The sequence below is a fragment of the Solanum pennellii genome, chromosome 3 (genome assembly GCF_001406875.1).
Source record: "Solanum pennellii chromosome 3, SPENNV200".
Classification (NCBI taxonomy): domain Eukaryota; kingdom Viridiplantae; phylum Streptophyta; class Magnoliopsida; order Solanales; family Solanaceae; genus Solanum; species Solanum pennellii.
The window spans coordinates 64,713,305-64,739,290 of record NC_028639.1 but is presented as its reverse complement, the minus strand read 5'-3'; the positions used below and the strand labels follow the sequence as shown (position 1 = coordinate 64,739,290).

The 25,986-nt window shown below is 32.8% G+C and overlaps 4 protein-coding genes across 6 annotated transcripts; 2 read left to right on the top strand and 2 right to left on the bottom strand.

Moving 5' to 3' along the window:
* The first annotated feature begins 866 nt into the window (after window positions 1-866).
* On the top strand, window positions 867-3,231 carry LOC107013577. 2 transcript variants are annotated; one of them, XM_027915545.1, is made up of 3 exons: window positions 867-1,536; window positions 1,678-1,810; window positions 2,707-3,231. In XM_027915545.1, the coding sequence occupies exons 2-3, from the start codon at window positions 1,706-1,708 to the stop codon at window positions 3,214-3,216; spliced, it is 615 nt and encodes a 204-aa protein (XP_027771346.1). In that variant the 5' UTR covers window positions 867-1,536; window positions 1,678-1,705; the 3' UTR covers window positions 3,217-3,231. The 2 variants fall into 2 exon arrangements, with proteins under 2 accessions (XP_027771346.1, XP_015068942.1); XM_015213456.2 differs by having other exon boundaries at window positions 867-1,810.
* A 64-nt stretch (window positions 3,232-3,295) lies between these two features.
* LOC107013575 lies at window positions 3,296-5,658 on the bottom strand. Of its 2 annotated transcripts, XM_027915544.1 has the most exons (3): window positions 4,991-5,658; window positions 4,717-4,849; window positions 3,296-3,820 (listed from the first exon to the last, which is right to left on the bottom strand). In XM_027915544.1, the coding sequence occupies exons 2-3, from the start codon at window positions 4,819-4,821 to the stop codon at window positions 3,311-3,313; spliced, it is 615 nt and encodes a 204-aa protein (XP_027771345.1). In that variant the 5' UTR covers window positions 4,822-4,849; window positions 4,991-5,658; the 3' UTR covers window positions 3,296-3,310. The 2 variants fall into 2 exon arrangements, with proteins under 2 accessions (XP_027771345.1, XP_015068941.1); XM_015213455.2 differs by having other exon boundaries at window positions 4,717-5,658.
* Window positions 5,659-5,817: 159 nt separating this feature from the next.
* Window positions 5,818-16,548, bottom strand: LOC107014766 (putative D-cysteine desulfhydrase 1, mitochondrial). The gene is made up of 10 exons (XM_015214826.2): window positions 16,167-16,548; window positions 16,003-16,068; window positions 14,471-14,665; window positions 14,055-14,165; window positions 11,346-11,437; window positions 9,915-10,007; window positions 8,392-8,449; window positions 8,199-8,312; window positions 7,637-7,734; window positions 5,818-6,329 (listed from the first exon to the last, which is right to left on the bottom strand). The coding sequence occupies exons 1-10, from the start codon at window positions 16,410-16,412 to the stop codon at window positions 6,125-6,127; spliced, it is 1,278 nt and encodes a 425-aa protein (XP_015070312.1). The 5' UTR covers window positions 16,413-16,548; the 3' UTR covers window positions 5,818-6,124.
* Window positions 16,549-20,564: 4,016 nt separating this feature from the next.
* LOC107014844 (long chain base biosynthesis protein 2b) lies at window positions 20,565-25,800 on the top strand. The gene is made up of 12 exons (XM_015214953.2): window positions 20,565-20,913; window positions 21,020-21,085; window positions 22,023-22,111; window positions 22,379-22,524; window positions 22,601-22,725; window positions 22,798-22,891; window positions 22,996-23,159; window positions 23,356-23,517; window positions 24,324-24,450; window positions 24,573-24,739; window positions 24,845-24,952; window positions 25,493-25,800. Exons 1-12 carry the CDS (start codon window positions 20,788-20,790, stop codon window positions 25,586-25,588), a joined length of 1,470 nt encoding a protein of 489 aa, XP_015070439.1. The 5' UTR covers window positions 20,565-20,787; the 3' UTR covers window positions 25,589-25,800.
* Window positions 25,801-25,986: the final 186 nt, after the last annotated feature.

The window sequence follows — 25,986 nt, the reverse complement described above, 5'->3', positions numbered from 1 at the left end:
ATATATATATATATATTGTAACTTTTTCTTAAAAAGTTATTCAATTAAAATTTAAATTGTGATTATAAAAGTTAAATAACAACATGTTAAAGTTGTTAGAGATTAAGCAGGTCAATTTAGGCGGATCATAATCAATCCAAAATTTCTAGTATATTTAAACCAATCTATTTGAGTCTAGTTGAACGGATAGGACTCAATTCAATTTTTGTTTCTTTTAAGGATATCTCTAATTTCAACTCAACTCAGTTCATTTTAACAGCTCTAATTTTAGGACACTGGATAACAAGAAACTAATAACAACTTTTTACATAATTAATTTCAATATGATACTTTTTGAAGTGAAATCAAATTTAACTGGGCTCTAATATAATTAGTTAAACCTTTTTACAATGTTGTACATAACAACATTGGACCATTGGAGAAGTGGTGACTATACAATCACATAGAAAACAACTTTTTAGAAGTAGTCACTAATAAGGACATCATGATGTGTGGGAGTTTGTGTGGGAGTTTGGTGGATGTATTTGATAAAATGATGTATTTGTCAATTTGTATATTATTAATATATATTTTTTTGAGCGTTATTAGTATTATGAATTTTTAAGTATTAGTAATAATGTAAAGAAATTTAACATATGTACTAGCATGATTAAAGTTCAATTGACTCTAATTTTCTTAATATCATTTCCACTATAACTATAAAAGGTATTTTTGTAAATAAATTTTTTATGCAATACATATTATTGTTAATAGACCAAATCAAATAATGTGTAAAAATAATTTATTATAATTTATGCAAAAATTATTAATACACTCTATTTCACATTATTTTTATATACATTATCAAATGACTATGTATCAAAATTTACGAAGCTATAAATAAATAATACGTAAAAAGCAAATCTTTTCAAGTCTCTTACAATTTTCAAATTATTGAGAATGTTCATTTAAAAGCTGACTTTTAACAACCAACCCCAAACATAAAATCAGAGTTGCAACCACCATCGCACCAAAAACTTTACTATAAGGATGAAATAAAAGTACGTCACCCCGTAAGTTAATAATTATAAATTTTTAATCGAGTAAAAAACAAAAAAATAAATAAAAAATAGAAGTATATTTATGACTTAATCAATGGATCTACACATAATAAAATGAAAAATTACTTAAATACACTCCTTTACTTACCTTAATAGCCATTTATCCCTACTTATTATAAAATTTTCAAAAATCCCTTATTTCCCCCAATTAATAAAATATGTAAGATACATATAGATATCCCACCGTTTTTTCAGCCAATTACCAAGTTTTACTTTACAAAAATAAAATCCTATTTTCAGGCTACCCACTTCCCCATTAATAGCCCCATTAAAAGTTACCATATTTAATTTTATTCCTAAAATATTTCCCCACGTTTAGGAGCAAAATTTTCTATCAATTTGAATTTCAGTAGGAGTAATGCAGCAAATTTATTCTATCAATTTGATTTTCTGTAGGATTCTCCCTCAAGTATTTAAATTTCTAAGTTTTTAAAAGGTAAGAATTTTAGTCTCCATTTTTCTCTTCTTGGTGTGCTTTTACCGATAATATGGAACAGGGTCAATCTAGAGATGGTGATTCTAATACTAATGCTAAACGTGTGTATGATTCTGATGATGAAATGTGGGCTGAGAACAGATCAAAGAGATTGCATGACCCATTAGCGATGAAGAACAAGAATGTACTCGAGCCAAAGAAAAAGCTTGAAGAAATCCCTAAAAAAAGGCGAAGAAAAGTTACACATGTTGTTTCCCGACCCACACTTCCTAAGGTATGTGTTTAAAATTGGTAATTTTGTGTTTTGTTGATAAAACCCTAATTTTAAATTGTTGCATGTGTTTGTAAAATCGAATTAAAAGTCATTTAACAATGAAGAGAGATTCACTAATTTCAAATTAAGTATAACCATCATGTATTGTACAGTATTAAGGTGTATCAGATGCAATAGGTGTATCACTAATTTTGAGCTTTGTATTAGTAAAATCATGTGTTGTACAGTATTAAGGTGTATCAGATGCATAAGGTATATCAATAATTTTGTGTTTTGTATTAGTAAAAGCATCATGTGTTCTACAGTTTTAAGGTGTATCATATGCTTAAGGTGTATCACTAATTTTGTGTTTTGTATTAGTAAAAGCATCATGTGTTGTACAGTTTTAAGGTGTATCAGATGCATAAGGTGTATCAATAATTTTGTGTTTTGTATTAGTAAAAGCATCATGTGTTGTACAGTTTTAAGGTGTATCAGATACATAAGGTGTATCACTAATTTTGTGTTTTTTTATCAGTAAAAGCATCATGTCTTGTACAATTTTTATTTGTCAGTGTATAAGATGTATCATATACATCTGATAACTCCAGTGTCTTACTCATATATATGATTGGTTTTTGTGAATAAATCTGAATATGATGTATCATATACATTCATATAATTCAAGCGTCTTATACATATATGTAATTGGTATACGTGAATGAAATTCATGTACAATATATTTGTTACTTACTTATGTATCATATGCATTTTCACGACGTGTTTAATATGATGTCATTACAATATCGTCATGTATTTACTGAATTTACACATTATCTTAAATATATCCCTCTACATTACAACAAATGTTTGATATTAGACAAGTACAATTTTATATTTGTTTTTTGTATAAACAGGGCATGAATTATGTTATAAAAAAAATACCAGCACATCCATTGAGGTTTGGAGCGACGTTCAATTTTGATTTTGTGAATAAAATCAAATTGTCAATAAAGGATGAATGCGTTGAAATGTTCAAGAAAACAATTTTTGGACCATATTTGGACATTCCAAAATGTAATTTCCAGGGTCAGATTACTAAGTGTTTGTTGTTGTTGGAGGTGCAACATGAAAACAAAGATGTATTGCATGTTCGTCATGCTAATGGGAATGTATTGGTGTTTGGTATGAAGGAATTTGCCATTGTAACTGGCCTTAAATGCAAAGGAAACGTTAAGGATTTTTCATATCCTAATTCCACTCCGAGCTGGTTATTACAAAAATATTTCCCTGATTGTCATACAGGTATAACCAAGAGTCGCTTGATACAGCGTTTTGCAATGGGTAATTGGGAGACCACACAAGGAATCCGTGGAAATGGCAATATTATACTTCATCAATACTTTCCTGTTATGCCATCTTGGTGAGACCTATAGCTTATTGAATGCAATCTGACCCCAAGGATACAGCTCATACCTACCATCTTCGACCATTAGAAATTCTTCTATACGTATGTAGGTCTCACCAAGATGGCATAACAGGAAAGTATTGATGAAGTATAATATTGCCATTTCCACGGATTCCTTGTGTGGTCTCCCAATTACCCATTGCAAAACGCTGTATCAAGCGACTCTTGGTTATACCTGTATGACAATCAGGGAAATATTTTTGTAATAACCAGCTCGGAGTGGAATTAGGATATGAAAAATCCTTAACGTTTCCTTTGCATTTAAGGCCAGTTACAATGGCAAATTCCTTCATACCAAACACCAATACATTCCCATTAGCATGACGAACATGCAATACATCTTTGTTTTCATGTTGCACCTCCAACAACAACAAACACTTAGTAATCTGACCCTGGAAATTACATTTTGGAATGTCCAAATATGGTCCAAAAATTGTTTTCTTGAACATTTCAACGCATTCATCCTTTATTGACAATTTGATTTTATTCACAAAATCAAAATTGAACGTCGCTCCAAACCTCAATGGATGTGCTGGTATTTTTTTTATAACATAATTCATGCCCTGTTTATACAAAAAACAAATATAAAATTGTACTTGTCTAATATCAAACATTTGTTGTAATGTAGAGGGATATATTTAAGATAATGTGTAAATTCAGTAAATACATGACGATATTGTAATGACATCATATTAAACACGTCGTGAAAATGCATATGATACATAAGTAAGTAACAAATATATTGTACATGAATTTCATTCACGTATACCAATTACATATATGTATAAGACGCTTGAATTATATGAATGTATATGATACATCATATTCAGATTTATTCACAAAAACCAATCATATATATGAGTAAGACACTGGAGTTATCAGATGTATATGATACATCTTATACACTGACAAATAAAAATTGTACAAGACATGATGCTTTTACTGATAAAAAAACACAAAATTAGTGATACACCTTATGTATCTGATACACCTTAAAACTGTACAACACATGATGCTTTTACTAATACAAAACACAAAATTATTGATACACCTTATGCATCTGATACACCTTAAAACTGTACAACACATGATGCTTTTACTAATACAAAACACAAAATTAGTGATACACCTTAAGCATATGATACACCTTAAAACTGTAGAACACATGATGCTTTTACTAATACAAAACACAAAATTATTGATATACCTTATGCATCTGATACACCTTAATACTGTACAACACATGATTTTACTAATACAAAGCTCAAAATTAGTGATACACCTATTGCATCTGATACACCTTAATACTGTACAATACATGATGGTTATACTTAATTTGAAATTAGTGAATCTCTCTTCATTGTTAAATGACTTTTAATTCGATTTTACAAACACATGCAACAATTTAAAATTAGGGTTTTATCAACAAAACACAAAATTACCAATTTTAAACACATACCTTAGGAAGTGTGGGTCGGGAAACAACATGTGTAACTTTTCTTCGCCTTTTTTTAGGGATTTCTTCAAGCTTTTTCTTTGGCTCGAGTACATTCTTGTTCTTCATCGCTAATGGGTCATGCAATCTCTTTGATCTGTTCTCAGCCCACATTTCATCATCAGAATCATACACACGTTTAGCATTAGTATTAGAATCACCATCTCTAGATTGACCCTGTTCCATATTATCGGTAAAAGCACACCAAGAAGAGAAAAATGGAGACTAAAATTCTTACCTTTTAAAAACTTAGAAATTTAAATACTTGAGGGAGAATCCTACAGAAAATCAAATTGATAGAATAAATTTGCTGCATTACTCCTACTGAAATTCAAATTGATAGAAAATTTTGCTCCTAAACGTGGGGAAATATTTTAGGAATAAAATTAAATATGGTAACTTTTAATGGGGCTATTAATGGGGAAGTGGGTAGCCTGAAAATAGGATTTTATTTTGTAAAGTAAAACTTGGTAATTGGCTGAAAAAAAAGGTGGGAAATCTATATGTATCTTACATATTTTATTAATTGGGGGAAATAAGGGATTTTTGAAAATTTTATAATAAGTAGGGATAAATGGCTATTAAGATAAGTAAAGGAGTGTATTTAAGTAATTTTTCTTTATTATATTCAAAGAATGATATAGTATAATTACTTCTATAGTTTCTTAAATAGTTTCTTAAGAAGTATGCACACACAATAATAAATGAATATTGTTAGACATAGGGAGTAAATGTGAATGTAAATTCCTTCTAAGTAGTAGATGTTTTGGCCCTAGTGGAGGTTCTATAGACACGGCTGGACCATCATTTTCATTAGTCCTTTGTGTCACATTTTTGGCTTCATGTGGCGTGATAATATGGTGGATCGGTTTGTGTTTTTATTTACTAGTACTAGTACTAGATACTAGATAGCACAGTTTAACGCCTCATTGCTAGTAATGGGCCCTCTACCATACACTCCAATTATTCAAGTAAAATATATGGGAGAAGCACCTAATGTGGTGAACGAAAGGAAATCAAGGTCCAGGGAAAAGAAAAGAAAAGAAAAAGTTATGGAGGATTGTATTCCATCGTCCTAATTTTTGGTAGACGGAGTTACATTTACTGTGCTAGTGATAATAGCAATAAGCATACATTGAGATAATCGAGGTGAACACAAGTTTGACACATGAACTATCATTATTTAAACAGTCAAGGGAGAAACCTCACCCAATACCCAACCCAAGATGTCACTAAAGGCTGTCCCTTGGTGATAGCAAGAAGAAACCATACATCCATAACTCAACTGCTCTAAGAAATGCTGGAGTTCAAATTTTAATGGTGTACACGTTGATAAATGACAGCACAATTGGTATCACCTTTTTCGTCAATTTCAGAACATTTTGCCGATGCCATCTTGTCTAGGGATAGATTCATTGATATCCATTTTGCGCCATTTGCCCATTAGTGATCCTATTTCATCAGCTTTGTCATACAAACCTAGTAGCCCACCTGTGTGTATGAACAGAATCTTTCTTCCCTCCCACTTTGTTGGATTCTCGCCCATGTCTTTCATCATTCCATAAGCTGCTTTACCACTGTGAGAATTAACAAACACAAGAATGTGTCAATAAAGTATCCTCAATATGAGTAGTGTGACCATCTCGTCTTTATTAGTTAACTGCATTCTCAACACGCCCCTAACGTGCAGGCCCTGATTCTTTTTCATGGACCAAACACGTGAAAAATCTTTTTGATATGAGCGCAATGAGATTTGATTGCCTGCTCAAACACTATGTTGATTGTTGAAGTGTGTGACCGTCTCATCTAAAAGCTTATAAGGAGTCCACCCTATCTAATTTCACATGGTATCAGAGCAAGACTCATCTCATTCAATGTTGGGGCCCCCAAAATAAAATTGTCCACGCACTAGATGCTAAGCACTGGGCTTGAGGTGGGGTATTAAAGAATGACAAAAGTCTCACATTAGGGGTTAATGAGATGGGTACTCCTTATAAGGCTTGGATAATTCTCCTCCCTTTGGAGCTAGCTTTTGGGGTGTAGTTAGGCCTAAGACCTAATTTCACAAGTAGTTTGGTAAAAGTTCAAGTGTAAGGGTTGGTTTTCTAGTCTAGATGTTGAAAAACTCCAAAACAGTTGTAGATCAAAAGACTGAAGACCTTTACTTCTCTTGGAACCTAGTCAGTCTCAAGACATTTCTCCACTTAAAGAATCACTTTTGCAAACCTAAAACAGACTTCCATACAGCTAAAAGTTTACAACAGCAAATGTCAATAACCTTGTCTCAGAATCACATAAAAAATTGTATTCGTTATCTATAGCTTAGTAATCTTCAATCAAAGAATAAGTTTATGTTAATAATGTATGCTTAGTAAGTGATATTATGAACTTTTCATTCTCTTTATTTTCCCTTTCCTGGTGGGATTTTAGTCTATGTATTTTGAGATCTCAAGTTACCTGAGTTGGAGATGCTTTTGTAATAAAACATTAAGATCTAAAATACAAAAAACAGCAAAAAGGGATTCCACTATTTTATTTTATTTTTATTATAAATAACCCAGGATTTACTATTACCGGTTTTATAGTGAATATATTATTCTCCAATCTCATTTGAGATTTGGTACATTCATTTGTTATGTTTGTCGGACACTTTAAAATGCTGAGTTAGATCCTCAAAAATTCTGTAGTTTTTGGAGGATCCGACAAGGGTCGCGGCAACATTTTTGTAGAGTCCAAACAACATAGTTCCTAAGAACAGGCAGTTTCTAAGATTGGAGGACATTTAATGCACCAAGTTTTACATAGTACAGGCAAATCCTGTGGACAGTCCGTGAAAGGCTGAAATGGCGTGACGTAAAAAATGAGAAGGCACAATTGGCCATACCTGTAGACAGGGTCAAGAATAACACCTGTGGTTTCAGCAACTTGCTTCACAAATTTAAGCTCATCAGTGGTGCTCAAAGCATACCCAAGGCCTTTTGCCTGTTAAAATACCAAAGTGCCAAGACAAGAATAGTTGATACCAAGAGGTTCCTTAGAGAACTAAACTAATTTTTCATATGCAGAACTACTTCCATAATTTCCTCTTGAAGATGGATCAGGACATGAATGACTTACTGATAAGATTTCGATGACTAACAGGGAAAATATCCATCAAAGATTTCAACCATGAAGGTCTTACAGAAATCAAGTTTTTTTTTTAGTTTGAGCATTGCCATTCACGTTAAAGATCATAAGCTCTGTAAGACGTATAACATGGGAAGAGAGAACATTTACAGTTAGAAAAGAACAAAATATCCATGACTTACAACCAACAGTTGATGTCACATTGTTTTATCATGAATTAGCATATCAGTAGTTATTGAGCAACAAGGAGTTACACAATGAAATGGATGAATGTAAAACGGTTATGCTTTAAGAATAAGAGAAAACAATGAAGTCCTTACAGTTTTGATGCTAACAATATCACGGGAGTTAACTCCAGCAGTGATTCCGTCAAGTAGGCCTTGAACATATTCATAAAAGTAATCTGGATCGTCGCAGACACAAAATGCATTAATCTACAAATCAAAACCAGTTGTTAGTGACATTTGTTTTTCGTGAAGATGGGAACAACTTCAAATAAGACAAGCAGTTTACTTTTGCTTTCAAGCCACTGAGCATGGATGCAATTGACAAACCAGCAACCGTACCCCCACTGGAAACCATTGAGACATAGAACTGAAGTTAAAACACTGATAGACAATTTTTTTTTTGGACTATAATTAGTAAATCTTCATTCACTTCTATTCATGAGAACTTTGCAAACAGAGATCCAAAGTGTAACATCACGGTAACAATAGCGGTCAAAAACAAGAACAGTACCAGTAACCACGGTAAAACCATAAACGTAACTTCAATCAAACTTCCAAAACATAAATAAGTTCAAACGAACAGTGAAAGATAATTAAATCATGACTATCACCATAAGGTAACTCCAGCCACAACAAAAGATAATTTTTAGGAAGTTGACGTTACTCATTCCAGAAGAAGAGCAAACATAAAATAACAAATATTCTACTAGAGATACACAACTGAGGCATCTAGCAATGCAAAAAAACAAATGTCTTCAGGTTCAATCAATAAAATGTACTAATAAGTAGCAGTTCTATAAGAATGCACCATAGTAGATGGTTTGCATGGAGAATCAGTTGAAGACCTTTTTTTTAAAATAATGGTGGTGGCTGGGCCAGTTTTGGGGCTTCTCGCAAATTCCACTGGGTATCTGCTACCTCCCACTAGCTAAGTTACCGAGTAACTCTTGCCGCCAAGGCTTAGGCGGATAAGAAGAATTCATCTAGTATTTCTGTCTCCACCATAATTTGATCTTTCTTTTAATTATTATTATTAGAACCATAGCTTGGGTGATTTTACTGCGGCAAACAAGAATTCAAGCCTTACCTCCATCACCAAGAAAACTGGAACGAACATTCCATTTTAAATGTGATGATACAGACATCTTAAGCTTACAAAATAGCCACACTCTTGGGTGCAAAGATTCTGTTGAACCTTCAAAAGCACCTATCATGGAGAGGCTCAACTGATGCATGTAGAGATGTAACAAAAACATTTTTGAATTCAATCTGATTTTTAAAGATAGAGATTCTCAAATGACATGCTTTGATAGGAAAACAGGTTACTAGGAGGCACTAAAAAGTTGGTCGTCGCCAAGAAGAAGTAACGGAACTAATGTCCAGGGAAAAACTCAAAAGCTCCCCCAACAAGGTTACTTAATTTGTCTACCAACAAAAATCAATAATCCCTAAAAGGTGTCAGACCCTATCAAAAGGATCAACACATGCATTGATGTATTAAAGAACAGCCATCAGGGAGACACTCACTGATAAAAGTATCAAAGGGGAGAGAGAGAGAGAGTATGTGTCCTAACAGAAGTCAAGCAAAGATTAGGCATATCATGGGTCAAATTGAATATGATGTTCCTTATTAAAAGTACGAGTCCCGATCATTCTCTATGTTCATAGTGTATTCCAATTTATTTTGGGACAAACTTCTAAACCATATTATTAGCAAATCTTGCTTTTAATTTTAAGCATGAACAATTTGAAATGCAACAAATTCATGTATAACATACTATTACAAAATTATGCAGAAGAGGTGCAAACCTGCCACAAGCTACAACAATGTCGTCGAATTTCTGTTCAATGCTCAAGTGCTGAAGTTGTTGCTCCAATTCCCTAATGGCCTCAATATAGCCCCTGAGAAAATAGTACACTTAGCAAAACGGTGAACTAAGGCACAAATTTTGTATTCCTTCCTGAAGTAGGGCAAATTTTAGAACAAAAATTTGCTCAGCTGTGAGCAGTAAATCACAATGTATAACATCACTCTCCATTACTTAAGGATAACAACCGAGGGTCAGAGCAACTCAGTACAAGATCCGGCCAAGGGGGTGGCAGTTGGGTCATGATCAGACTATTAATTCGATATGCTTTAACAAGGTATAGGCCTTTGAGGAACTTCCTAACAAATTATAGGGTGAACCCTTGGTTATACCACTAATGATGCCAATGATGACATGTTGGATCTTTTTCCTTAATCATGTATTTTATAAGTCTATGAATGATGCTTTAAACATCAGCATATAGAAGGTACAACCCTAGGCATGTATTTTGACCAGGTTACTGGCTTCTGAACAGCTGATAGCTCTATCAATCAAGAAAATAAGTCATCCTTGGCTCCTCTAGTGCCATCACATTTGTGTTGAAAAGGAATAACAGAGATATTGTCAAGCGGTAAAAATATCAACTACTGATCAAAAGAAAAGGCTGAAGAATGCTAATGCAATAATCCATAAAGTTATTTGACTGTACAATGTTAAGAGGCCAACGGAGAGGGTTTCATCTAGTAAGAAGAACATGAAATGGTTGAAATGCTAATGCAATAATCCATAAGGTTATTTGACTGTTCAATATTAAGAGGCCCATGGAGAGGGTTTCAGCAGGTAAGAACATGAAATGGTTGATTATACTTCAAACTTTCTACATGGCATCCATTTCAGGGTAGCAAGCAGGCCCTTCTAAGTATCCCTGGAACTCAGGGTGAGCCTCACTGGAGTTCTAAAATTAACAGCATCCAAATATAAGTGTCATTGTAAGAGACAAAACAGCAGAAAAGAGCGAATAAAATAAGTCAAGCCAATGTTTGCACCAGAAGTAACCAGATAAGACTGCACTCTACGGCTCAATTTGGGGCCACGAGATGGAAAGAATATTCGTTATTGAAGGAATCACAATGAATAATGAATGGGCTACATATTCATTTCAAATTAAGGCAAGACACAATGAGTTCAGAGGCTGTATAGGGTACTCTAAACTCAGAAACTGAAGGTTAATTTTTTTTTTTTTTTGAGAATGTCAGAAACTGAAGGTTATTATTGAGAACTTTTGGCAACATGTTGATGCTTCAAGCACCCAATAGTCCAATACACATATCAAGGTGCAAACGAAAATAATGGAAATTAGGAAGAAAAAAAGAAGTAGGTTTAGAGTTTATCAGCAGAGAGAACAAGAAGTGGTTAACAAAATGAGCCTCACCAGGTTCCTAGAGAATTGGATCCACCAACAGGGATGACATATGGCTTTCTCCCTTCATTTAACAGCTTTTCTTTCAATATTTTGGTAAGAGCCTGTGCCATAATACACATTATGATCAGTACTACAATAATAAAGTCTATCAGCTTAAAAACTATAGAAACAAACAGAAGGTACAACTGAAAAAATTGGCCGAAGTTCAGATACTAGTTCCACTGGGAAAATCAGAAACACGTCACAAAATTGGAGGGCAACACTAGATCTCACCTCACCAATTAATCAGCCACTTTTTTCTATTTTTTTATTTTGTAACAAGACTACTGATTTGACATGGTATGTGTGGCATCACATTCTTGCATTGACTAGCACTAGTCCACCAGAACCAGAATCAGTGAAAGAAATACTCAACCAGTCTCCATATAACAATGGCAAAGGGAAAAGTTCTGCCATGTATTTTCATTTGGGAGAGGGGAAAGACGGAAGGGTATTCTCCTGTGTATTTTGAAGGAAAGGAACACCCCAATCTTGAAGGAAGAAGGAAGAGACAGAACTCCTTGATACTTCAAATGGAAATTTCGACTAGGTGAATATCTGGTGTTGGTGGGAAAAATAGGTTGCAGGATTTTTAGTCAGTGGTTGCAAAATGGAAAGGTGCACTAAAAAAGAATCGTTTAAGAAATATACTGTAATGCAAAAAATGACTAGAAATACAAATAAACTACATATGGAATATGAAATTGGAAAAAATGCAATTAGGTAAAATATATATGAAGCAACAACCATGTCAATAATTTTTAAAAAACCATTTTAAATATCTAAATTCATATGTAAAAATCAAGTATACAGTTTGTAATTCACAACCTTCTCTTAGAAATTAGTATGTCATTTTATGAAGTACTTTTATTGTAACTTTTCCGTCTGATAAGAAAGTTATCTATATTGTAAGTCCTGCGATCTATAAGATAGTGTGTCTGGTCACTAAGTCATACAGCTGAGTGTCTTACTGCCTGCACTGAAGGAATAACTAAACACGTGAGACGTTAAATAGCACTTCACCTAGCGTCATGGTTCAGCTATGTGACAGGTTTTAAAAACATTGGCACCTACTACTACTATGTTGAAAGCAGTTGGGAATTTAGTACAAAGGTATACTTTATCAAAATGCTCAACTGTCCAATTATATTTCAAGTCGAAGGCAATGAGTGAGATGGCAACCTTTGTGTCCGTATTATATATGTCCCTGTTGATAGGTTAAAATGAAATAGTATCTTAATTTTCCTGAACTTAGTACAAAGGTATACTTTTTCAAAATGCTCAACTGTACAATATATTTCAAGTCGAAGGCAATGAGTGTGATGGCAACCTATGCATCCATATTATATATGTCCCTGTTGATAGGTTAAAACTGAAATAGTATCTTAATTTTCCTGAAATTAGTAGAGTTCTACGTTTTCAAAATGTTCAACTGTACAATTGTATTTCAAGTCGAAGGCAATGAGTGTGACAGCAACCTTTGTGTCCATATTATATATGTCCAAGTTGATAGGTAAAAACTGAAATAGTATCTTAATGTTCCTGAACTTAGTACAAAGATATACTTCTTTCAAAGTGTTCAACTGTACTAGGAATTTCATGTCAAAGGCAATGAGTGTGACTGCAACATTTGTGTCCATATTATATATGCCCAGTCGAATGGTTAAAACTGAAATAGAATCTTAATTTTCCTGAATTCCCATCTAAGTAGATGGAAGTATAGAATCCCACGTATTGTACTTTCCTTTGTGTTTGGACTTGGTTAAGCATTGTATGGGAGAGCAATTCCCTTGAGTCTAATTCAACATTTCATACTTATCAACCCAAGTACCCAACGAGAGAAGTGTAAGAAATCATTTGTAACTTAAAACAACATACTGGCTCTGGGAAATAATTCCAATGTATTGTTAACCTTTATAGTAGAGTCACTTTCATGTGTTACGCTGTAATATAAAGGTCATCAACTCCAAAAGGAGAAAAGGATGGAGTTTGCATTAAGTTCTTGATTTTGTCAGTTTAAAATTTTCATTACTTGGGATTGCTGATGCATAGAATATTGTCTTCACACTGGTATCTATTTGGATATGAAGTCACAGAGCCAGAAGATTATTAAGGATCAGTAGGTGACAATTAAAGAAAATAACACGGACCACAAAATAATACTTGCTCTATCCCAATTTATGTGGCACTTTTCATTTTTCGAGAGTCAAACCGTTTAAATTTGACCGAGAATTTGCGCATGAAATCTTCAATTTTTTTAAACGAAATTTATATATTTACAAACTACGTAAAAAGTACTATAAGTCACAATAGGTGATAATTCAAAATGTTTAAAATATCTATGAAAAATTTATGGTCAAAGATACACTTGTTTGAATCTCGAAATCCGAAAAGTGTCACATAAAATGGGACGGAGGGAGTAGGTGGTTTATCGCTTGACAATTTCCAGTAAGATATTCAAGCACATCATAAACAGCTGATGCAGCTTGGACATATTATACTAGAACAGGGTGCACAACTTTGCAATCTAATCAAACATCTTCAAGAAGTCTCTGCGCAGCATCAAACTACCTTTACCTCAAAGTTCTCCTTGTGCAAGCAGAGGAAAGAAAGAAAGAGAGCTAAAAACTTAATGCATTAGAAACACAAGAGGAGGAATGTTAGGAATAAAGTACAGACCTCACCGCCAACTTTTGCATATTCTTCTTTTGAAACAAGATCAATGTGTGCTCCAACTAAACGGTCAACAAGGAGGTTCCCTGTTAATCCAGGATCTTTATCTACAAGTAACTGTGACATAACTAAAGAAGTTATTCACATAAACGGGAAGATGTGACTTGCAGAAGATGGATGAATCAAACAGTACTTTTTTGGATACAGGTAATGTTATATTCTTCAGCATTAAGGAGATGATGGCTACCATCAAAAGAGATTTACAGCTGGCTCAAAGATAAGACAAAAACTTGCTACACAGAAACCTATAAGGATCTTATAAAATCTAAATCTGCTCAGCATCCTCTATACCCTCCTTTTTACACAAAAAGGAGAAAGTCCTTTGAAGTAAACAGAATACCAAGAGAACAATTATGGTATACCTTTGAAGTGCGTAAGATGAGATAGCAGTCAAGGTTCAAGTACTTGGCAGCGACAGCAGTAGCACGACAGTGATTACTTTGTATGCCACCTATAGTCACTATGCAGTCAGCACCCTGTGCTACAGCATCTGCCAACAAGAACTCCAGCTTTCTGACCTTGTTTCCACTTAATTGCATTCCTGAAATATCATCACGCTACAAATTCAAAGTTAGTTCGTGTTATAAAGCGTCTGGAATAGTGAGACTGGCATGAAAACAGCCTAACAAATAAGAGAAATAATAGAACAAAAAGAAATACTCAGGCTCCGGCTTCCTACGAAACAAGAACTTGCACTTCACATATACCATGAAGTATTTTCCAATGAAAGCCTTTTCTTGTTTTAATATGTATAGTTTCTAGAGGAAGGTTTACCATCTATCTTCTAAACGATTGCCATCTAAGTGTACCTCTTTGCAGTGACCCAACAAAACGCAAATTATCCAGATAATGAAGCTGCAAAATGCACTTGATGGACATTAGTTTGAGACGAAATCTAGGGGAGAGAATGGATTAGATACCCCACTAGTCCTTAATTTATTCTGATATTTTCTCAGTGAGGTGTATTCAATCATGTCTTTTAACTTGTTTTCGTTGTATTCTGTTTTCTTCTTTTTACCCCAAAACACATACACAAAAACATACACACGCACATATTAAAAAGTACTCATGTCTAATGCCACTGCAAATAACTTCGAAAAGATATTTCAAAAATTAAGGTTATTCTACTCTTCATTATTTGCATGAAATAGTAGGATACATTTACTATCATTTTACTCCCTAGTTTCATAGTAGTTGTAACAATATATTTATCATTTTACCAGTGTACATCCTCGAAAGAATATTTATATGACATAATACCAACATCCAACACATTTATCAAAAAGTACCAATACCCAACTTTTTATACTTCTATATGAACACATAAACTAGGTACTCATGTACTACATATAAATGTTTCGAGTAATGACTCCATAAAATTTCATTTGAATGATTTATCTGCAATAGATTGAAGAAACTCTCTCACACAATTCGCACCAGGCTTGCCTAGTGCGGGTTACCTCTCCTATGTGGTTTGCGAGCTATTGCATAGGAGCGGGGTTTTACCCTATGTGCACCCAAAAAGGGTAGCGGCTGCGGGTTTCCCTTGTCGTCAAAAAAAAGAAACTCTCTCACACAATTAGTATCAGTAACAACTTCACAGGTACTTCATTCAAGCAGACACACACAAACCAAAATCGTGAAATGTTTGATATACAATCAACATTTCTCAAATCCTGAAATGATCGGAGCAGATCACAATATGTTTGCATCATAAAAATCAGGAAACCTCAAATAACATTGTTTCATTGCTCAAATAGAGTTTTATCAAGTAATAGTGTATACACTTCCTCCAGTTTTTTAGTTCATAGTGAATGTTTTTGCATATCTTACGCCATCATTATTTCCCAATGGATTAGCTTTAAATAGAGAAAAGGTGAAAAAATGACTATACCTTTAACCAAACCTCGGTGTTCTTCGGCAAATTAGGCAGGTTCCACTTGTGAATTGGAGTCGGAAACTAAGACAAAAAATACAGAATGATCAGTTCACTCGTACGATTAACAGAGACCGAGAATAACAGCAAATAGAGATTATAGAGAAAGAGAGTTATCTCACATGACCAAGCGAAAAGGTGTGAGAGGGAATTGGGCTAAGATGTGAAGCCCATGGAGGAGGCTCGTAAGGCTTCTTCGTCAGAAACTGAAAGGCCGATTGGTGACCCTGGGAACTGGAATCCTCCATCGATGATTTGGTAAAGCAACACTGTTTCTTCAAGTTTAATGCCTTATTGAGTTGTGCTGGCTGCAAGGGAAATGGATATACTGATACTCTAGTGAAGCTGCTCCATTGGCAACTCAACATTTTTGACCTTTTCCCTTTTTTTTTCTTTTTTCTTTTTACGGTAGTTGTATTATTTTAACAAAAAGGATATTCCGTTGCTTGGCCGGCCGGCCGGCCGGCATACGCCCCACTATCGGATCCGCCACTATTGGGGAGATAATAACACAATTATGAGTTAGTTATTTAATTTTTTTTCTATAACTTCAGTCATTAATAATGAATTATTATTTCTTTCAGAACTTACCAAATATTATTTTTTTTTCTCAAAAAATTACTCAACTTTTATTTACAATTTCAGAGTTACTTCACTGTAAATAGTTCTACATAGAAAGTTATTTTACCTATTTAATTGATAATTGAATTTTTCATTAAAATTTGGTTACATGTAATTTTTTTACTTAAAAATAAAAAAAGTCAAAAATTGAATAATGGATTTGGTGACTTTGTAACTAATATATTCAATTGAGTGCCTTTTAGCGTTATAAACGAATGTTAAGTAACTTTCTAAGAGAAAAATTTATAATTGAGTGACTTTGTGAGAGAAAAACTCATAGTTGAGTAAATTTTAGGTTATAAAGAAAGTAGAATAACTTTCTAAGAAGAAAAAGGGTCAAAAAATACTCTTAAATTGTGTGAAAGGATAAAAATGTTCTTCATTTATAGTTTAATTCAAAAATGTCCTTACCGTCAATATATTGACTCAAAAATGCCTTTAAATTATACGAAAGGAATAAAAATGTCCTCTGTTTATTGTTTGGTCCAAAAATGTCCTTGTTGTCTATACTTTGGTCTAAAAATATTGTTATGTTATTTAATGGGTCAAAAATGCTTATTTTTAAAATAAATATATTATTATTTTCTTTTTAACACATTTTTTTATAACAATATTTTGTTAAAAAATTAGCAAATGTTAGTTCTACTTCAATTCAAAAAAAATAAAAAAAATAAAAAATATTTTTTATCTTATTATAATTATTTTTATCGTTATATAAATATAAATTAATGATGGATATTATAATTCTATATATATGAAATATATTATATGTCGAAAGGGTACATGAAATTATTTTGTTTTAATTGATAAAATAAGATTAAGAAGAAGAAAAAAATATTTTCTACATTTTTATTTATTAAAGTGGAATAAATAAAACAAGAATAGTGTTCTTTAATAATATTTTAATTATAAAAAAATGTCTTTAAAAAGAAAATATATATATTTATTCATAAAAGGGTGTTTTTGACCCAATTTTAACTATAGAGGCATAACTGGATCAAAATATTGACTGCAAAGGCATTTTCGAGCCAAAATATTGACGGTAAAGACATTTTTGAACTAAACTATAAAGGAAGAACATTTTTGTTCCTTTCACATAAGAGCATTTATGACTCTTTTCCCTTCTAAGAAAAAAAATATTTAGTTGAGTGACTATATGAGATGTTATCTCCACTTTTCGGTTAAAATTAGGTGATTTTGTGTTTACAATTACAAATTATTAATATTTACTTTTTATATCAAATAAATAATTTCATCATTATAATATCATAAAATTCATCTTATCTTTATAACTATTTTAAATAAATATCTTAATTTTAAAATTTATACTAAAATAACTTATTACTCCCTATGTCCCTATTTACTTGTTCATATTTTATATTTTAGATGTCCCTATTTACTTGTCTATTTTGACAAATCAAGAAAGGACAAATTCTTTTTTCCTATTATATCCTCATTTAAACTTCTTGAAAATTTATAAGTTTTAATTTATCCTTTTTGAAATCATAGGGTAAAATTGTAACTTTACTATGTTAATTATTATTATCTTAATCTGTGTGTCTTTTCAAAAATAGATATCTAAATAGAGATAGAGGGAGTATTTAAGATAGCTTCCCTATGTGGTTTAGGCTGGAGTAATAAATTAAGTCCCATATCTTAAATTATTAATTAAATGTGCACATTGTGGGAAAAAATCATACTTAGAGCTGTACAGGTCATGCTGAAGTAATTGGGTGGTACACATATATTAAATTTAATTTGATTGGTTTTAGTTGTAGATGAGAGACCTATTGATGAATATTATTATGTGTTATTTGTGCTTAAAATATAAGAAAAAAAAATTGCTACTAATCAATTGAATGTTGAAGCAAATTATACGGCCATTGACATAGATCACACGTGAATTATTGTAGTTGAAACGGTTGCTTGTGAAATTAGAAGTACACCCCATAATTATATAATGATAATATAATATATGGTCTTTTATACTGCATTAAATTTATTTTTCTCAAGTATTTTTTTTAATAGAAGATTGATATTTTATTTGATTTTTTTTTTAAAAAAATGAAATGTTATAATTTTTTTTTTTATGATTATGATGTCTGAATCAACTCTCGTAGACTTTAATTAATTTTACAAGAAATTTATCACATCCCATCAACAATAGATATCAGGTAACTTTGTTTATTAAAGATAAAACGCACACATTCATTTGTTATGTTGAAGAATAAAGATGTCTATGTCTTCTCCAAAACTCTTCGGTACATATTTATCCCAATTTCAAATACTTTGTTAATATATATATATATATATATATATAATTTAGAATTGTATGTTTATAAATTAAATGTTGGAGTGTACATATATTTTTCTTTTATGAAAAAATTATTAAAAAAAAGACATTAATACATGTATATCAAAAGAGAAAAATATTGAATAAGATATTTATGGAGAACATAGCCCCATAAAACATGCATAATGCATTTATTATATGTATATTAATATCTTTTCTATTTAATAATAATTATTTAAATATATATAATTTTTTTTTAAAAAAATGATAATTCATAGTTAATTAAATTTACTAATTAATATGTTAGTATATCCATATAGCTTAAAAAAATAATTTGTAGCTACACATACGTTTCGTTCCAATTTCTCTGAACCCAAGTAATAACTTTTTTATTTTATTTATTGAGCTCCCTTAACAATTGAATTAAATCCATCCATGTTAGTTGGTTAAACTTGAAATGCACTCATATATTAAGAGGATCGTTATAGAATAAAAGAAAAGTTCGAGCACGAAAGTTTTATTTTTTTATGACGGATAAATGAAGCTTATAGTTTTTTAAATGTTAAAAAGTATCGTGTAAAATAAATTCATTAGTAAAGATATATTTGGGAATGCGATATGAAATCAAAATGATATAAACTAAAAAAATTGTTAGGACATATGATTTGATTCCTGGAGTTGTATTTTTTATAACAAGCATAGAAAATTCACAAGTTGTGCAACATTTCTCTAATTCATATACCATTTTCTTACCAGATTAGCAAATCATAGTTTGTAAATAAAACATCAATTATCAAAATATCTGAAGAAATTATATTGACAAGACAAATATATCTATGTTTCTTTTAATTTATAAATAAATAATTACAATTACAAACTTTCAGATACACATTATTTTATATAAATCAATTGATCAATCATAACAATAACTAGTTAGTATCTTTTAATACAATAATTAGACTTATTAATCAATCATATATATATATAGAGAGAAAAACTTAAAATTATAATTATTGTCTTAGAAAATTTTATAACATGAAATCAATTTTACATATTTAAATACTAATTTTAAATTATAACGTATCCAAATGCACGCTAAAATATGACACGATTTAAACAACGACAAAGGGAAAATCAAGAGCAAATTGGCTGTCAACTTGATATTTAAGTATTTTTTTTGACACCAAGGGACCCGTTGTCGTTGCTTCATATGCATATACCCAAATTTGAAACAAAACATTCAAAATAGGTGGGTTTTGAATTTCCATTTCCTTTTCTTTTTTTTATATTCAATTATATTATTTAATATTTATATTTGAATAAATAAAATATTGGTTTTGAATCAATATAATTATATTTAGATTCGCATGTTGATATTCATATTTGGATAGATAAAATGTTGATTTGAATCAATATAATTATATTTAAATTCGAATTGAAAAATCACGTAAAATTCAAAATAAGAAAAAGTATTTGACACTGCATTGCAAATTTCCTTTCCATTGCTTAGACGAATAAAAACGAAGTACAATCACCAGAGCAAAACGTAGTGGTACTTCAAAAACGGTCTATAAATTTCCAGGAAAAGCACGAGTCAAACATTCCCTCGTTTTTGAATAATCAAAAGAGGCAAAGGAAAAAAAAGGAAAAAAATAAAAATTAGAGGGGATTGGATTTTGTCAAAACCCAATCCTCTCCCTCCCTTGTTCCAGCTCCCGCCCCCTCCCTCTTCGTCCCTTCCACTCTCTCTCCTCTCTCTTCCTCTCTCTCTTCTCTGATCAGAGATCTCGGATTCTGCTTCTTCAGATCCGATCTACACCGGTCAAAAAATGATCACCATTCCTTACTTGACCGCCTTGACAACCTACTTCAGCTATGGATTGCTCTTTGCATTCGGTCAATTCCGTGAATTCTTCAGGAAGATTTTTGATTGGTGGCGTGGCAGCAATCTTCAGGTATTACTTTCCCTACCTCTGCTTCGTCCTGTTTGATACTGAGAATGAGCTTGAATTTGTATTGATTATTTTTTTTTAAAAAAATAAATTATTGCTTGAATGTTAGGGATATGCTCCGATCTGCTTAGGACTTGAAGATTTCTATATCCGTCGGCTGTATCTTCGCATTCAGGTAACTTCTCCTGATTGCAGACTTTTTTAAGGCATACTTTTAGCTGTTAATTATGAAGAAGAGCATGTGTAGCATATTTGCTTGCTTGTTGCCTTTTGTGCTGTTATTATGTGTTTCCACTTATTCAAATTTAAGCAAGTATCTTGTAATAAGAAGGGTGATTATTTGGGAGACCCAAACATACTCCGCTAGTGGCTGCGTTACACCTTTCTGTTTGTTCTTTCTGAAGCTTTTCAAGTTTGCTTATGTGACAAACTGAATAAAAGTATTTTGAGTTTGCTTTGTTCACTCAAATGATCAGTATGTAAGATTTTTAAATTAAATATGTGCCACCATTAGGGAATAATTTTATGTGGAGAAGTTTGGTTATGTTACAAAAAAGTTGAGTTACTTTACCTACTATTTACCTAGCAAAGAGGAAACAATAAAGTCCAGATGTCCAGTCATCTAGCCCCTTAGAGAAATAGAGAAGATGCACAAGTCGATTGGGATGAAATTCAGATATCAGCCACCAAACAGATCAGCATCTATTTGCAGGGACTTTTCAAGAAAAGGAAACAGTAGAAGGTGGGATTGTATGTGCTTTTGTCTGAAAAGGAAGACATGAAGTTTATTTCCCTTAGAGCTAGAGAATATTTAGGTTTTAGTATCCATATGTAAACGAGAGGATGGCTTTATAAGTAAAACAGGAGGGCTTCATCAAGTAAACGAGGTTGAAAATTTCTTTATCAGTTTACTTCCTATTGGTGTGTATCAATCTGAATTGCTCTGTGCTTTATATCCCGAGTTCTTCTATTTCTAAGAAACCTTAATTCTTGGTATCCATGCATGCAAGAGAAAAAAAGTAAATTCTTTACCAAAAGTTAGCTGTTGATTATTCATTGCTGTGCAAGCATTGGTTTTTGGTTCATATACATTACACCATCATTACTTGTAGGATTGCTTTGGACGGCCAATATGTAGTCCTCCTGATGCTTGGTTTGATGTGGTGGAGCGTGTTTCTAATGATAATAACAAGACACTAAAGTGAGTATGGGTCTTTGAGTTCAATTAATTTTATTTTGATATTCTGTAAATTTTCTCCTCGGTATTGTAATTTCTCCCATTGTCTTTTCATTACTACAATTAGAGAACTATGAAGGTAAAGTTACTTTGGCTTCTCTGGTCACTGGTCCTGTAGGGCTACTTGTCTGTTTTTTTTTTTATATATTATCCAAACTATTACCAACAGTTTTGAAGAAGTTTATGTTTCTGTACTTACTTCTGTATTTCATGTACTTGCACATTGTGCAGGCGAACCACTCAAGTTTCAAGGTGCCTAAACTTGGGTTCATATAATTACCTTGGTTTTGCTGCATCGGATGAATATTGTACACCTCGTGTCATTGAGTCTTTGAAAAAGTATTCTGCGAGCACTTGCAGTGCCCGTGTTGATGGAGGTAAGCATGATTTGTGGAAGTTGCGGCTGTGTCTCCCTGAGTAGGAAACTCTGTTTCTAAAATTTTGTCATCTCAGGTACCACAAGCATCCATATGGAATTGGAAGAATGTGTGGCTAATTTTGTTGGCAAGCCAGCTGCTATTGTCACAGGCATGGGTTACGTAACAAATTCAGCCATACTTCCTGTCTTGATCGGAAAGGTACAAATAGTTTGTAAAATTTGTTCATGTTTTATTCGCGGTATATTTATCTTTTAATTTGGTCATTTACAGGGAGGTTTGATTATCAGTGATTCTCTCAACCACAACTCTATTGTAAATGGTGCTCGAGGGTCTGGAGCTACTATTCGTGTTTTTCAACATAACAGTAAATTTCTGCAACTTGGGCTTTGTCCTTTCAGCCATACCATGTGTCTATGATGAGTTCTTCTGATTTCTTATTCAAGATTTGCTTTGCCCTCAATTCTGTAGCACCTTCTCACTTGGAGAAGGTTTTGAGAGAACTTATTGCTGAGGGACAACCCAGAACACACAGGCCATGGAAGAAGATAATTGTTATAGTGGAGGGCATATACAGCATGGAAGGGGAGCTATGTCAGCTTCCAGAGATTGTCGCCATATGCAAGAAATACAAGGTAGTCCACAGTATAACTATGGGTTTGATCATATCATTAATTGTTCTAAGAGCTAGGCTTCTATTTCTTCATTGTCTCAACTTTTACCGAACTCTCGTTTATTTGGGGACTAATTTCTTTTCTTATGCTTTTCGAGACTCCAATAGGTTTAATTTTCTTATGCATCTTTGTCTGGGTTGTATTTTTCTCATTGCAGGTATATGTTTACTTGGATGAGGCACACAGCATTGGAGCTGTTGGAAAAACAGGAAGGGGAGTCTGTGAGCTCTTGGGAGTTGACACAGCTGATGTGGACATTATGATGGGAACTTTCACAAAATCATTTGGTTCATGCGGGGGTTATATTGCTGGATCTAAAGTATGTTTCTTCAGTGCATTCTTATAATGGTGCTAGCTGACTTTCTTTCTCATTGTCTGTACATAAAGTCTTTTTTGTAGAATTCATTGAAGTGCATGGTCCTATGACAAATAGGGTGGAATAGTGAAATCAAAGTGACATTCATACACTACTTTTACAGTGTCAGACAGTTGTGTCATTAGTCCTATCTGTAAACTATTGACACTTCTGCTGACGCACTTCATCTTAGTGAAAGATTCAAAGGGGCAACAATGAGATTATTATCTTTCAGATTTTAATTTGAGTGAATAAACAGCTGCCTTTTGTTCTTTATCCCCAAAACAGAGTAGAAAAAGAAGAAGAAAGCATCTGTCTTTTGTTTTCTGTTTGAATTCCATGTAGTCTTTAGCTGGTATTGAATTCTCTTTACACGTTGCTTGGAGGCCTGGATCTGTTGGAGATTATCTTCATCGGTTTTTTTTTTTTAATATTGTTTTCCAGTCTTATCCAGAAAACCTAACATTTAGCAAGTGAACTATGTTTATCTTGCCTTATCCAGAAAAAACAAGTGAAAATATGTAAAACTTAGCAACCTAATTTGATGCTAAACATTCCATTGATGCAGATATGTCTAACTTTGTGTTTTTGAGCCTTTTGCTTATTCTTTTGCAACATAGCATTCACTTTACACTGCTGGTGGACTACTTTGCTTATTTTTTCTTCTTCTATTTTCTTTTCCACCTTATCAGCTGCTTCTTGAAGAGCCCTTCTTTAGGTAAATGTGATGTTATTTTATAGTTGATTTTGACATTTAACAACAACTGCAGGAACTTATTGAATATTTGAAGTATTCCTGCCCAGCTCATCTGTATGCCACATCAATATCACCTCCAGCTGCCCAACAAATCATTTCTGCTATCAAGGTTATACTTGGTGAAGATGGTACTAGCAGAGGTCAGAACTTTGACTATCAAAATTCGCTCCTAGTTAGCAGCTTGTGATAATTCTAATGGCATCTGGACCACTGGCATTGTAAAAATTGTGTACTCATCATAAGAGCTACTTTGTTATTATAGGAGCTCAAAAGCTGGCTCGCATTCGTGAAAATAGCAACTTTTTCCGATCAGAACTACAGAAGATGGGTTTTGAGGTCCTTGGGGACAATGATTCTCCTGTGATGCCCATCATGATCTACAATCCTGCAAAAATACCTGCCTTTTCACGGGAGTGTCTCAAACATAATGTACAATATCTTGTCATTTCAGGCTCAGTTTTTAGTATATTGGCAATTATTTAAATTTACCAGTAAATCTTATCTGGGAATTTACTTCATTTACTGTTATTATAGGTGGCTGTAGTGATAGTTGGTTTTCCAGCAACCCCTTTACTTTTGGCCAGGGCACGCATATGTATTTCTGCAGCTCACTCACGGGAAGATCTTAACAAAGCACTGGAGGTTAGACCTTGAATTCCTTTAGTCATTTCTTATGAGCAAATTCTCGTGTCTTCTACTCTCACTATGTCAACACAAATTGCACTCGGGATAACCTTTTGCGTAACCTTTGATCGATGAGTTATCAGCTATCACTTTGTCACTTGCACTTATGATATTTCTTTAATGGAGTTGTCCTTGTAATCTTTTAATGTAGACAGTTTGAACTAAAACATTGCCCACATAATTTAGTGCTAAATGATGAGGTAATTATTCTTTCATCCATGCTCCTTTTATAAGAAACTGCTAGGTTTGAGCTTTAGTGTGAAACACCAACCTTCCTATATTCATCATTTTTTGGTTAGTTGGTCCAAGCTGAGATCCTATTTTTGATGATCGAAGAATTTTTACTGTGATCCTCGTATGCATGGATGACATATTTTTAGATATCTCAGTTAATAAATCTTGTAATAGAGAACATAACCATATCAGGGCATGGAGTATCGATATAAATTTTTTCCATATTAGCAATACTGATAGCTTATTACAAGTTGCATTTATCAGGTTTTCAGCGAAGTTGGTGATCTAACTGGAATAAAATACTTCCCTGCCGAGCCACAGAAACAGCAGGTAGAAGAAAACAGAGTCAAGCTGGAATGAGTACTCTGATTTTATTTTAGTTCTCCGAAGGAGGTTCTAAGCTGTTAGTTATTCTTCGTGTATGATTTTGAAATCCTTTGGATATGATGTGTGGAAATTTTGTTGTTTCCTTGTACAGAAAGTTGTAACTTCTTAATTCAGATAGTGTTACCTTTTTTTACCTTAATGTAAAGCACTGTCCAATATTTCTTGAAAGGCTGATAAACTGTGAATAGTGGAGATTTTGTTGGATTGGTTAAAAGAAATTGACGACTGATTGTTGGTATTGATATGGGGTTAATCAGGTGGTCCTCTTTGCGTTATAATTCTATCAATTTGGGATAAACGCCAGTCGTTTATTTGACGGTTCTTGAAATTAGTTTTGACTCGTAGTTGAAAATCTTGTCGTAAATGTTGGT

Coding starts and splice junctions, on each gene's coding strand:
- LOC107013577 (XM_015213456.2), top strand. CDS start 1,589: ATGGAACAGGGTCAATCTAGAGATGGTGATTCTAATACTAATGCTAAA. Junction 1,811..2,706: donor CCCGACCCACACTTCCTAAG/GTATGTGTTTAA, acceptor TTGTATAAACAG/GGCATGAATTATGTTATAAA.
- LOC107013575 (XM_015213455.2), bottom strand. CDS start 4,938: ATGGAACAGGGTCAATCTAGAGATGGTGATTCTAATACTAATGCTAAA. Junction 3,821..4,716: donor CCCGACCCACACTTCCTAAG/GTATGTGTTTAA, acceptor TTGTATAAACAG/GGCATGAATTATGTTATAAA.
- LOC107014766 (XM_015214826.2), bottom strand. CDS start 16,412: ATGTTGAGTTGCCAATGGAGCAGCTTCACTAGAGTATCAGTATATCCA. Junction 14,666..16,002: donor ACACCGAGGTTTGGTTAAAG/GTATAGTCATTT, acceptor TTGAATTTGTAG/CGTGATGATATTTCAGGAAT. Junction 8,450..9,914: donor ATTGTTGTAGCTTGTGGCAG/GTTTGCACCTCT, acceptor AATGGTTTCCAG/TGGGGGTACGGTTGCTGGTT.
- LOC107014844 (XM_015214953.2), top strand. CDS start 20,788: ATGATCACCATTCCTTACTTGACCGCCTTGACAACCTACTTCAGCTAT. Junction 23,160..23,355: donor CCATATGCAAGAAATACAAG/GTAGTCCACAGT, acceptor TTCTCATTGCAG/GTATATGTTTACTTGGATGA. Junction 23,518..24,323: donor GTTATATTGCTGGATCTAAA/GTATGTTTCTTC, acceptor CAACAACTGCAG/GAACTTATTGAATATTTGAA.